Raw genomic sequence first — 13,238 nt, forward strand, 5'->3', positions numbered from 1 at the left:
TAAACTGTAGTCTACAGCTGACCCCTGAGCACATTAAACTGTAGTCTACAGCTGACCCCTGAGCACATTACACTGTAGTCTACAGCTGACCCCTGAGCACATTACACTGTAGTCTACAGCTGACCTCTGAGCACATTAAACTGTAGTCTACAGCTGACCCCTGAGCACATTAAACTGTAGTCTACAGCTGTTCCCTGAGCACATTAAACTGTAGTCTACAGCTGTTCCCTGAGCACATTAAACTGTAGTCTACAGCTGACCCCTGAGCACATTACACTGTAGTCTACAGCTGACCTCTGAGCACATTAAACTGTAGTCTACAGCTGACCCCTGAGCACATTAAACTGTAGTCTACAGCTGACCCCTGAGCACATTACACTGTAGTCTACAGCTGACCCCTGAGCACATTAAACTGTAGTCTACAGCTGTTCCCTGAGCACATTACACTGTAGTCTACAGCTGACCTCTGAGCACATTAAACTGTAGTCTACAGCTGTTCCCTGAGCACATTAAACTGTAGTCTACAGCTGTTCCCTGAGCACATTAAACTGTAGTCTACAGCTGACCCCTGAGCACATTACACTGTAGTCTACAGCTGACCTCTGAGCACATTACACTGTAGTCTACAGCTGACCCCTGAGCACATTAAACTGCAGTCTACAGCTGACCTCTGAGCACATTCAACTGCAATCTACAGCTGACCCCTGAGCACATTAAACTGTAGTCTACAGCTGACCCCTGAGCACATTAAACTATAGTCTACAGCTGACCCCTGAGCACATTACACTGTAGTCTACAGCTGTTCCCTGAGCACATTACACTGTAGTCTACAGCTGTTCCCTGAGCACATTACACTGTAGTCTACAGCTGACCCCTGAGCACATTAAACTGTAGTCTACAGCTGACCCCTGAGCACATTACACTGTAGTCTACAGCTGACCCCTGAGCACATTACACTGTAGTCTACAGCTGACCCCTGAGCACATTAAACTGTAGTCTACAGCTGACCCCTGAGCACATTAAACTGTAGTCTACAGCTGACCCCTGAGCACATTACACTGTAGTCTACAGCTGACCCCTGAGCACATTAAACTGTAGTCTACAGCTGTTCGCTGAGCACATTACACTGTAGTCTACAGCTGACCTCTGAGCACATTAAACTGTAGTCTATAGCTGACCCCTGAGCACATTAAACTGTAGTCTACAGCTGTTCCCTGAGCACATTAAACTGTAGTCTACAGCTGTTCCCTGAGCACATTAAACTGTAGTCTACAGCTGACCCCTGAGCAAATTACACTGTAGTCTACAGCTGACCCCTGAGCACATTACACTGTAGTCTACAGCTGACCCCTGAGCACATTAAACTGTAGTCTACAGGTGACCTCTGAGCACATTAAACTGTAGTCTACAGCTGACCCCTGAGCACATTACACTGTAGTCTACAGCTGACCTCTGAGCACATTACACTGTAGTCTACAGCTGACCCCTGAGCACATTAAACTGTAGTCTACAGCTGACCCCTGAGCACATTAAACTGTAGTCTACAGCTGACCCCTGAGCACATTAAACTGTAGTCTACAGCTGACCCCTGAGCACATTACACTGTAGTCTACAGCTGACCCCTGAGCACATTAAACTGTAGTCTACAGCTGTCCCCTGAGCACATTACACTGTAGTCTACAGCTGACCTCTGAGCACATTAAACTGTAGTCTACAGCTGTTCCCTGAGCACATTAAACTGTAGTCTACAGCTGTTCCCTGAGCACATTAAACTGTAGTCTACAGCTGACCCCTGAGCACATTACACTGTAGTCTACAGCTGACCTCTGAGCACATTACACTGTAGTCTACAGCTGACCCCTGAGCACATTAAACTGTAGTCTACAGCTGACCTCTGAGCACATTAAACTGCAATCTACAGCTGACCCCTGAGCACATTAAACTGTAGTCTACAGCTGACCCCTGAGCACATTAAACTGTAGTCTACAGCTGACCCCTGAGCACATTACACTGTAGTCTACAGCTGTTCCCTGAGCACATTACACTGTAGTCTACAGCTGTTCCCTGAGCACATTACACTGTAGTCTACAGCTGACCCCTGAGCACATTAAACTGTAGTCTACAGCTGACCCCTGAGCACATTACACTGTAGTCTACAGCTGACCCCTGAGCACATTACACTGTAGTCTACAGCTGACCCCTGAGCACATTCAACTGTAGTCTACAGCTGACCCTTGAGCACATTACACTGTAGTCTACAGCTGACCCCTGAGCACATTACACTGTAGTCTACAGCTGACCCATGAGCACATTAAACTGTAGTCTACAGCTGTTCCCTGAGCACATTACACTGTAGTCTACAGCTGACCTCTGAGCACATTAAACTGTAGTCTACAGCTGACCCCTGAGCACATTACACTGTAGTCTACAGCTGACCCCTGAGCACATTACACTGTAGTCTACAGCTGACCCCTGAGCACATTAAACTGTAGTCTACAGCTGTTCCCTGAGCACATTACACTGTAGTCTACAGCTGACCTCTGAGCACATTAAACTGTAGTCTACAGCTGACCCCAAAGCACATTAAACTGTAGTCTACAGCTGTTCCCTGAGCACATTAAACTGTAGTCTACAGCTGTTCCCTGAGCACATTACACTGTAGTCTACAGCTGACCCCTGAGCACATTACACTGTAGTCTACAGCTGACCCCTGAGCACATTACACTGTAGTCTACAGCTGACCTCTGACCTCTCACATATGAACATTGACAACATGAATGTTAGTGGCAGTACTGCATAAGTAAATCTGTTAATTTCACTCTTCACCTCAGATGACACGGGTTTAGTTAAAAACTGCTTGATGTTAAAGTTGTTAGGAGTAGAGCAGCTATGCCACAGCAGGCCTCGTGTCCCTTGACCCTCATGTACTTGGTTCCCTCATTGTCAAAGACAACTCCATCAAATGAAGCTATGCTAACGGCTCCTTGGCTGCGACAAGTTGTTGCAACATCCTCTATTGAAGGGTTAATCATTTAGCCCACTGACGTATGTTGGTGTCTGAGGTAGCCTAGTGACTGCCTACAACTGGAGCGAGGTACAAGAATGAGCCAACAGATGGGGGAAGGGGCGGAATGACCGTTAATTTTATTTATTTTTTAAACCCTACACAACTGTTTTCTTAATTAAATGCTCTACATGACATATTTAAACCCCAAAACAACTATGTTGATAACTATTCCTGTACTGCCTTCCTGTGGACTGTTGATCCTGTCATATCCTGTCCCATCCTGTCCCAAACTTGACTCGAGAACTATAACTCCCATTCCTACCAGAATCCCACGCGACCCGAAGGAGTTCTCTTCCTGTGTCGACCTCTACTGAGCAGCAAGCAACCCACGTTCCTGTGACTGTCGCCATATAGCTAAATCCCATGGCTGGAGAGAACGCCCCACACCACAGTCACCTGTGGCTGTCATCAGCTCACCAGGCCACCAGAGGCTGCAGCACTTCCAACCACACACATTAACTCAGTCCCAAGGATTAGCTAAGGGCTAACTCAGCTCTTGCTCAAACACTGAACTACTAAAACGTAGCCGCTGTCTGAGTTCTGGACTATACGGAGAGCTGTGTGTGCTGTCCAAACTCCTCCCAACGACTTTCAATACAGTGAATCAATTGGAAAATGACTGGAAGATGGCTTAAGGGGCCCTGTAAAAACGTGTTGTTGTTGCTGCTCCTCCTCCTCTCCCAGACTCCGTGAAGCCGTGCAGTAGCAGTGGGCCAAGAGGGGATGTTGACATGTGGTTAGAAAGATGATGTCATAGTCTGACTAGTCACTGCAGGCAGAACAATATGGTCTCACAGGGAAATGAACTGTGACTGCCTATTGAATTAAAGTGAGTTTAATCATGGTGGTGTCCAGCGTGAATACTAAAGGACTACTAAAGGAATACTATGTAACAGAAGGTTAATACTAAAGTAATACTAAAGGAGTACTAAAGGAATACTAAAGGAGTACAAAAGGAGTACTAAAGGAGTACTAAAGGAGTACAAAAGGAGTACTAAACGAGTACTAAAGGAATACTAAACGAGTACTAAAGGACTACTAAAGGAGTACAAAAGGAGTACTAAAGGAGTACTAAAGGAATACTAAAGGAGTACTAAAGTAATACTAAAGGAGTACTAAAGGACTACTAAAGGACTACTAAAGGAGTACTAAATGAGTACTAAAGGAGTACTAAAGGACTACTAAAGGAGTACTAAAGGACTACTAAAGGAATACTAAAGGAGTACTAAAGGAATACTAAAGGAGTACTAAAGGACTACTAAAGGAGTACTAAAGGACTACTAAAGTAACACTAAAGGAGTACTAAAGGAGTACTAAAGGACTACTAAAGGAGTACTAAAGGAGTACTAAAGGACTACTAAAGGAATACTATGTAACAGAAGGTTAATACTAAAGTAATACTAAAGGAGTACTAAAGGAATACTAAAGGAGTACTAAAGGAGTACTAAAGGAGTACTAAAGGAGTACTAAAGGAGTACTAAAGTAACACTAAAGGAGTACTAAAGGAGTACTAAAGGACTACTAAAGGAGTACTAAAGGAGTACTAAAGGAGTACTAAAGGACTACTAAAGGAGTACTAAAGGAGTACTAAAGGAGTACTAAAGGACTACTAAAGGACTACTAAAGGAGTACTAAAGGACTACTAAAGGAATACTAAAGGAGTACTAAAGGAATACTAAAGGAGTACTAAAGGAGTACTAAAGTAATACTAAAGGAGTACTAAAGTAATACTAAATGAGTACTAAAGGAGTACTAAAGGAATACTAAAGGAGTACTAAAGGAATACTAAAGGAGTACTAAATGAGTACTAAAGGAATACTAGAGGAGTACTAAAGTAATACTAAAGGAGTACTAAAGGAATACTAAAGGAGTACTAAAGGAATACTAGAGGAGTACTAAAGTAATACTAAAGGAATACTAAAGGAGTACTAAAGGAATACTAGAGGAGTACTAAAGTAATACTAAAGGAGTACTAAAGGAATACTAAAGGAGTACTAAAGGAATACTAGAGGAGTACTAAAGTAATACTAAAGGAATACTAAAGGACTACTAAAGGAGTACTAAAGGAATACTAAAGGAGTACTAAAGGAATACTAGAGGAGTACTAAAGTAATACTAAAGGAATACTAAAGGACTACTAAAGGAGTACTATGTAACAAAAGGTTAATACTAAAGTAATAGCAGTGTTACTTGACAAGCATACGACCAGTGTGTAAAGTGTTACCTAACAGGCTGAGAGATGACCATTACAGAATTGAGAGATGTGAGTGTTTTCTCACCGTAGCGTGGGTCAAGTCGCGGGTCGAGGCGCGGGTCGAGGCGCGGGTCGAGCCAAGAGGTGGTTTTGTTCTTGTGGTTGATGTAGTAGACCTCTCCCTCTGAGGTTACGGCCTGTTCCCAGCAGTCAGGGAGAGGACCTTAGAGAGGACAGAGAGGTTAGGCTGGAGCTGGACAGGCAGGGAGAGGACCTTGGGGCGGTTAGGCTGGAGCTGGACAGGCAGGGATAGGACCTTAGAAAGGACAGAAAGGTTAGGCTGGAGCTGGACAGGCAGGGAGAGGACCTTAGAGAGGACAGAAAGGTTAGGCTGGAGCTGGACAGGCAGGGAGAGGACCTTAGAGAGGACAGGGAGGTTAGGCTGGAGCTGGACAGGCAGGGAAAGGACCTTAGAGAGGACAGGGAGGTTAGGATGGAGCTGGACAGGCAGGGAGAGGACCTTAGAGAGGACAGGGAGGTTAGGCTGGAGCTGGACAGGCAGGGAGAGGACCTTAGAGAGGACAGAGAGGTTAGGCTGGAGCTGGACAGGCAGGGAGAGGACCTTAGAGAGGACAGGGAGGTTAGGCTGGAGCTGGACAGGCAGGGAGAGGACCTTAGAGAGGACAGAGAGGTTAGGCTGGAGCTGGACAGGCAGGGAGAAGACCTTAGAGAGGACAGAGAGGTTAGGCTGGACAGGCAGGGAGAGGACCTTAGAGAGGACAGGGAGGTTAGGCTGGACAGGCAGGGAGAGGACCTTAGAGAGGACAGGGAGGTTAGGCTGGACAGGCAGGGAGAGGACCTTAGAGAGGACAGGGAGGTTAGGCTGGAGCTGGACAGGCAGGGAGAGGACCTTAGAGAGGACAGGGAGGTTAGGCTGGAGCTGGACAGGCAGGGAGAAGACCTTAGAGAGGACAGAAAGGTTAGGCTGGAGCTGGACAGGCAGGGAGAGGCCCTTAGAGAGGACAGGGAGGTTAGGCTGGAGCTGGACAGGCAGGGAGAGGACCTTAGAGAGGACAGGGAGGTTAGGCTGGACAGGCAGGGAGAGGACCTTAGAGAGGACAGAGAGGTTAGGCTGGAGCTGGACAGGCAGGGAGAGGACCTTAGAGAGGACAGAAAGGTTAGGCTGGAGCTGGACATGCAGGGAGAGGACCTTAGAGAGGACAGGGAGGTTAGGCTGGAGCTGGACAGGCAGGGAGAGGACCTTAGAGAGGACAGGGAGGTTAGGCTGGACAGGCAGGGAGAGGACCTTAGAGAGGACAGAGAGGTTAGGCTGGAGCTGGACAGGCAGGGAGAGGACCTTAGAGAGGACAGAAAGGTTAGGCTGGACAGGCAGGGTGTGTGTGGGAGGAGGGGGAACGTGACTTTACTAAGTTTACCCAGGCATACAGTGTGCGGATGCAGGGTTGCATCACAGGATGATCCTGACCAAATCAAAAACAGCTAGTTACAGGAAAACACACCAATAAAGACAGAAACAGAAAGTCATTTGGATGGGTATGTTAAAACATCTGTTTCAAAAGACATTTAAATGACCATAGAATATAGTATATGAACAAAGCCACCACTGTTGACATGTTCAAATAAGAGAAGCTCTGTAAGTGCTGTCATACTGATGTAGGTGAATAGAAGGTCAAAGTAACAGATGAACCCACGAACAGTAAAACCTAGGACCTATTCAGAAGTAGTGGTTGGTAGCGGTTGCCACTGACGACAGATAAACGTGCCAATCACCAAGGCACAAACATGTTAAAAACAATTGTTGTTCCAACTCTCTAACCCCACCTGGGAAGAAGCTCACCAGGACACTATCTGAGGCAGCTCACTAACATGAGTTTACAGTTTTATTAGTTGTGTGTGCAGGATACATATGGTATACAGCGTCCAACTAGAGGCAAAAGAAACACACAACTGTTTAGGAGAGGTGCTGGCTAACGGAGTGGCAAAAGAAACACACAACTGTTTAGGAGAGGTGCTGGCTAACGGAGTAGAACACCTGTTTGGGAGAGGTGCTGGCTAGCAGAGTAGAACACCTGGTTAGGAGAGGTGCTGGCTAACGGAGTAGAACACCTGTTTAGGAGAGGGGCTGGCTAGCAGAGTAGAACACCTGGTTAGGAGAGGTGCTGGCTAACGGAGTAGAACACCTGTTTAGGAGAGGTGCTGGCTAGCAGAGTAGAACACCTGTTTAGGAGAGGTGCTGGCTAGCAGAGTAGAACACCTGTTTAGGAGAGGTGAGAGTCTACAATGACAGTATAATGAGAGTGGGACAATTATTGGCCGCCATCCTGAGTTGATTAAATAATACGACCTAATATGGTGAACATTATTCTGGATCTTTGGACAGCAGGTAGCCCAGTGGTTAGAGTAGGTAGCCTAGTGGTTAGAGCAGGTAGCCTAGTGGTTAGAGCAGGTAGCCTAGTGGTTAGAGCAGGTAGCCTAGTGGTTAGAGCAGGTAGCCTCGTGGTTAGAGCAGGTAGCCCAGTGGTTAGAGCAGGTAGCCCAGTGGTTAGAGCCTAGTGGTTAGAGGCAGATAGCCTAGTGGTTAGAGGCAGGTAGCCCAGTGGTTAGAGCAGGTAGCCTAGTGGTTAGAGCAGGTAGCCTAGTGGTTAGAGCAGGTAGCCCAGTGGTTAGAGCAGGTAGCCTAGTGGTTAGAGGCAGATAGCCTAGTGGTTAGAGGCAGGTAGCCCAGTGGTTAGAGCAGGTAGCCTAGTGGTTAGAGGCAGGTAGCCCAGTGGTTAGAGCAGGTAGCCTAGTGGTTAGAGCAGGTAGCCCAGTGGTTAGAGCAGGTAGCCTAGTGGTTAGAGCAGGTAGCCTAGTGGTTAGAGTGTTGTTGGACTAGTAACAGAAAGGTTGCAAGATCGAATCCCCGAGATGACAAGGTAAAAAATCTGCCGTTCTGCCCCTGAACAAGGCAGTTAAGCCACTGTTCCCCGGTAGTGTAAGACTCCACAGCCATAGTTATTTAACAAAGTAGCACCTTGTAGCATCTTCAGGCCTAATGTACCATCAACACCCCACCCACCCCCCTCCAGAGATAATAACTTACCCTTCAGGCCCAATGTACCATCAACACCCCACCCACCCCCCTCCAGAGATAATAACTTACCCTTCAGGCCTAATGTACCATCAACACCCCACCCACCCCCCTCCAGAGATAATATCTTACCCTTCAGGCCTAATGTACCATCAACACCCCACCCACCCCCCTCCAGAGATAATAACTTACCCTTCAGGCCCAATGTACCATCAACACCCCACCCACCCCCCTCCAGAGATAATAACTTACCCTTCAGGCCCAATGTACCATCAACACCCCACCCACCCCCCTCCAGAGATAATAACTTACCCTTCAGGCCCAATGTACCATCAACACCCCACCCACCCCCCTCCAGAGATAATAACTTACCCTTCAGGCCTAATGTACCATCAACACCCCACCCACCCCCCTCCAGAGATAATATCTTACCCTTCAGGCCTAATGTACCATCAACACCCCACCCACCCCCCTCCAGAGATAATATCTTACCCTTCAGGCCTAATGTACCATCAACACCCCACCCACCCCCCTCCAGCGATAATAACTTACCCTTCAGGCCTAATGTACCATCAACACCCCACCCACCCCCTCCAGAGATCTAACCCTTCAGGGCTAATGTACCATCAACACCCCACCCACCCCCCTCCAGAGATCTTACCCTTCAGGTGGTCTGAGATCTAATCCATTAAAAAAAGCTTGTTTTGCCTTTAGTTTAACTCTGTGGTCTATGATGCACTGGTACAGGGCTGCCCGTGTGAGTCTGTGTCCGACTGTGAGTCTGCGTCCGACTGTGAGTCTGCATCCGACTGTGCGAGTCTGCGTCCGACTGTGAGTCTGCGTCCGACTGGGTGAGTCTGCGTCCGACTGTGAGTCTGCGTCCGACTGGGTGAGTCTGCGTCCGACTGGGTGAGTCTGCGTCCGACTGTGTGAGTCTGCGTCCGACTGTGTGAGTCTCTGTCCGACTGTGTGAGTCTGAGTCCGACTGTGAGTCTCTGTCCGACTGTGAGTCTCTGTCCGACTGTGAGTCTGCGTCCGACTGGGTGAGTCTGCGTCCGACTGTGCGAGTCTGCGTCCGACTGTGAGTCTGCGTCCGACTGGGTGAGTCTGCGTCCGACTGTGAGTCTGCGTCCGACTGTGAGTCTGCGTCCGACTGTGAGTCTGCGTCCGACTGTGAGTCTGCGTCCGACTGTGAGTCTGCGTCCGACTGTGCGAGTCTGCGTCCGACTGTGAGTCTGCGTCCGACTGGGTGAGTCTGCGTCCGACTGTGCGAGTCTGCGTCCGACTGTGAGTCTGCGTCCGACTGGGTGAGTCTGCGTCCGACTGTGAGTCTGCGTCCGACTGGGTGAGTCTGCGTCCGACTGTGTGAGTCTCTGTCCGACTGTGAGTCTGCGTCCGACTGGGTGAGTCTGCGTCCGACTGTGTGAGTCTGCGTCCGACTGTGCGAGTCTGCGTCCGACTGGGTGAGTCTGCGTCCGACTGTGTGAGTCTGCGTCCGACTGTGTGAGTCTGCGTCCGACTGTGTGAGTCTGCGTCCGACTGTGTGAGTCTCTGTCCGACTGTGTGAGTCTGCGTCCGACTGTGAGTCTCTGTCCGACTGTGAGTCTGTGTCCGACTGTGAGTCTGTGTTCGACTGTGAGTTTGTGTCCGACTGTGAGTCTGTGTCCGAGTGTGCGTGAGCGTGTACTGACCACTAGCAGGGCTCATGATGTTCTGTTGCTGGACTGGTACAGGGCTGGTGGGAGGGGCCTGGTTCATCTGTAGGAGGGCCTTACGAGGGTCCAGCCAGGTGGTCGACTGGTCCAGATGGCTGCACAGAGAGAGAAGAGAAGAGTTGAACGAAATGAGCACGAAATGAGCATGTTTGATGATGAACTTCCCTTGCCTCTTGTCCGTTTCATGGAATTAGTGTGAGGAGTCACTTATGAGGAATCATTTATGAGGCGTCACTTATGATGAATCACTTATGAGGAATCACTTATGAGGAGTAACTTACAGTTCCAACAAATGTCTGGAAAGGTTCCAGTTTAAGCAGGGTTGGACCAGATAATGGAAGCCTATGAGGCTGCAGCAGACGCTTTCAAACCATGAACAGCTCTGTAGCCTAAATGATGGTCTATATCAGTGGATGACCCATCCCACGTGGTGTTTATAGATACCTAGAGGTTACGACCCATCCCACGTGGTGTTTATAGATACCTAGAGGTTACGACCCATCCCACGTGGTGTTTATAGATACCTAGAGGTTACGACCCATCCCATGTGGTGTTTATAGATAGCTAGAGGTTACGACCCATCCCACGTGGTGTTTATAGATACCTAGAGGTTACGACCCATTCCATGTGGTGTTTATAGATAGCTAGAGGTTACGACCCATTCCATGTGGTGTTTATAGATACCTAGAGGTTACGACCCATCCCATGTGGTGTTTATAGATACCTAGAGGTTACGACCCATCCCATGTGGTGTTTATAGATACCTAGAGGTTACGACCCATCCCACGTGGTGTTTATAGATACCTAGAGGTTACGACCCATCCCATGTGGTGTTTATAGATATCTAGAGGTTACGACCCATTCCATGTGGTGTTTATAGATACCTAGAGGTTACGACCCATCCCATGTGGTGTTTATAGATAGCTAGAGGTTACGACCCATCCCACGTGGTGTTTATAGATACCTAGAGGTTACGACCCATTCCATGTGGTGTTTATAGATAGCTAGAGGTTACGACCCATTCCATGTGGTCTTTATAGATACCTAGAGGTTACGACCCATCCCATGTGGTGTTTATAGATACCTAGATGTTACGACCCATCCCACGTGGTGTTTATAGATACCTAGAGGTTACGACCCATCCCATGTGGTGTTTATAGATAGCTAGAGGTTACGACCCATCCCACGTGGTGTTTATAGATTCCTAGAGGTTACGACCCATCCCACGTGGTGTTTATAGATACCTAGAGGTTACGACCCATCCCATGTGGTGTTTATAGATACCTAGAGGTTACGACCCATCCCATGTGGTGTTTATAGATACCTAGAGGTTACGACCCATCCCTCGTGGTGTTTATAGATACCTAGAGGTTACGACCCATCCCACGTGGTGTTTATAGATACCTAGAGGTTACGACCCATCCCACGTGGTGTTTATAGATAGCTAGAGGTTACGACCCATTCCATTTGGTGTGTATAGATACCTAGAGGTTACGACCCATCCCATGTGGTGTTTATAGATAGCTAGAGGTTACGACCCATCCCATGTGGTGTTCATAGATATCTAGAGGTTACGACCCATCCCACGTGGTGTGTATAGATATCTAGAGGTTACGACCCAACCCACGTGGTGTTTATAAATACCTAGAGGTTACGACCCATCCCATGTGGTGTTTATAGATACCTAGAGGTTACGACCCATCCCATGTGGTGTTTATAGATAGCTAGAGGTTACGACCCATCCCATGTGGTGTTTATAGCTAGCTAGAGGTTACGACCCATCCCATGTGGTGTTTATAGATACCTAGAGGTTACGACCCATCCCACGTGGTGTTTATAGATATCTAGAGGTTACGACCCATCCCATGTGGTGTTTATAGATACCTAGAGGTTACGACCCATCCCATGTGGTGTTTATAGATATCTAGAGGTTACGACCCATCCCACGTGGTGTTTATAGATACCTAGAGGTTACGACCCATCCCACGTGGTGTTTATAGATACCTAGAGGTTACGACCCATCCCATGTGGTGTTTATAGATACCTAGAGGTTACGACCCATTCCATGTGGTGTTTATAGATACCTAGAGGTTACGACCCATCCCATGTGGTGTTTATAGATAGCTAGAGGTTACGACCCATTCCATGTGGTGTTTATAGATACCTAGAGGTTACGACCCATTCCATGTGGTGTGTATAGATACCTAGAGGTTACGACCCAACCCACGTGGTGTTTATAAATACCTAAAGGTTACGACCCATCCCATGTGGTGTTTATAGATATCTAGAGGTTACGACCCATCCCACGTGGTGTTTATAGATACCTAGAGGTTACGACCCATCCCACGTGGTGTTTATAGATACCTAGAGGTTACGACCCATCCCATGTGGTGTTTATAGATAGCTAGAGGTTACGACCCATCCCATGTGGTGTTTATAGATATCTAGAGGTTACGACCCATCCCACGTGGTGTTTATAGATACCTCGAGGTTACGACCCATCCCATGTGGTGTTTATAGACACCTAGAGGTTACGACCCATCCCATGTGGTGTTTATAGATAGCTAGAGGTTACGACCCATCCCATGTGGTGTTTATAGATAGCTAGAGGTTACGACCCATTCCATGTGGTGTTTATAGATACCTAGAGGTTACGACCCATTCCATGTGGTGTTTATAGATACCTAGAGGTTACGACCCATCCCATGTGGTGTTTATAGATACCTAGAGGTTACGACCCATCCCATGTGGTGTTTATAGATACCTAGAGGTTACGACCCATCCCACGTGGTGTTTATAGATACCTAGAGGTTACGACCCATCCCACGTGGTGTTTATAGATACCTAGAGGTTACGACCCATCCCACGTGGTGTTTATAGATACCTAGAGGTTACGACCCATTCCATGTGGTGTTTATAGATACCTAGAGGTTACGACCCATCCCATGTGGTGTTTATAGATATCTAGAGGTTACGACCCATCCCACGTGGTGTTTATAGATACCTAGAGGTTACGACCCATCCCTCGTGGTGTTTATAGATACCTAGAGGTTACGACCCATTCCATGTGGTGTTTATAGATACCTAGAGGTTACGACCCATCCCATGTGGTGTTTATAGATACCTAGAGGTTACGACCCATCCCTCGTGGTGTTTATAGATACCTAGAGT

The 13,238-nt window shown here is 47.6% G+C and overlaps 1 protein-coding gene across 1 annotated transcript in view; it reads right to left on the reverse strand.

The window, feature by feature from the left end:
• The window catches only part of LOC139385701 (transcriptional coactivator YAP1-like), a 146,058-nt gene that overhangs the window by 77,708 nt on the left and 55,112 nt on the right, over positions 1-13,238 (reverse strand). The window contains exons 3-4 of the mRNA XM_071130976.1: positions 10,044-10,162; positions 5,347-5,484 (exon numbers count right to left, since the gene is read on the reverse strand). Of these exons, the coding sequence (XP_070987077.1) occupies positions 5,347-5,484; positions 10,044-10,162 (257 nt within the window). The remainder of the gene's footprint in view (positions 1-5,346; positions 5,485-10,043; positions 10,163-13,238) is intronic.

Source organism: Oncorhynchus clarkii, chromosome 27 (assembly GCF_045791955.1).
Source record: "Oncorhynchus clarkii lewisi isolate Uvic-CL-2024 chromosome 27, UVic_Ocla_1.0, whole genome shotgun sequence".
In the NCBI taxonomy this organism is placed as follows: Eukaryota; Metazoa; Chordata; class Actinopteri; order Salmoniformes; family Salmonidae; genus Oncorhynchus; species Oncorhynchus clarkii.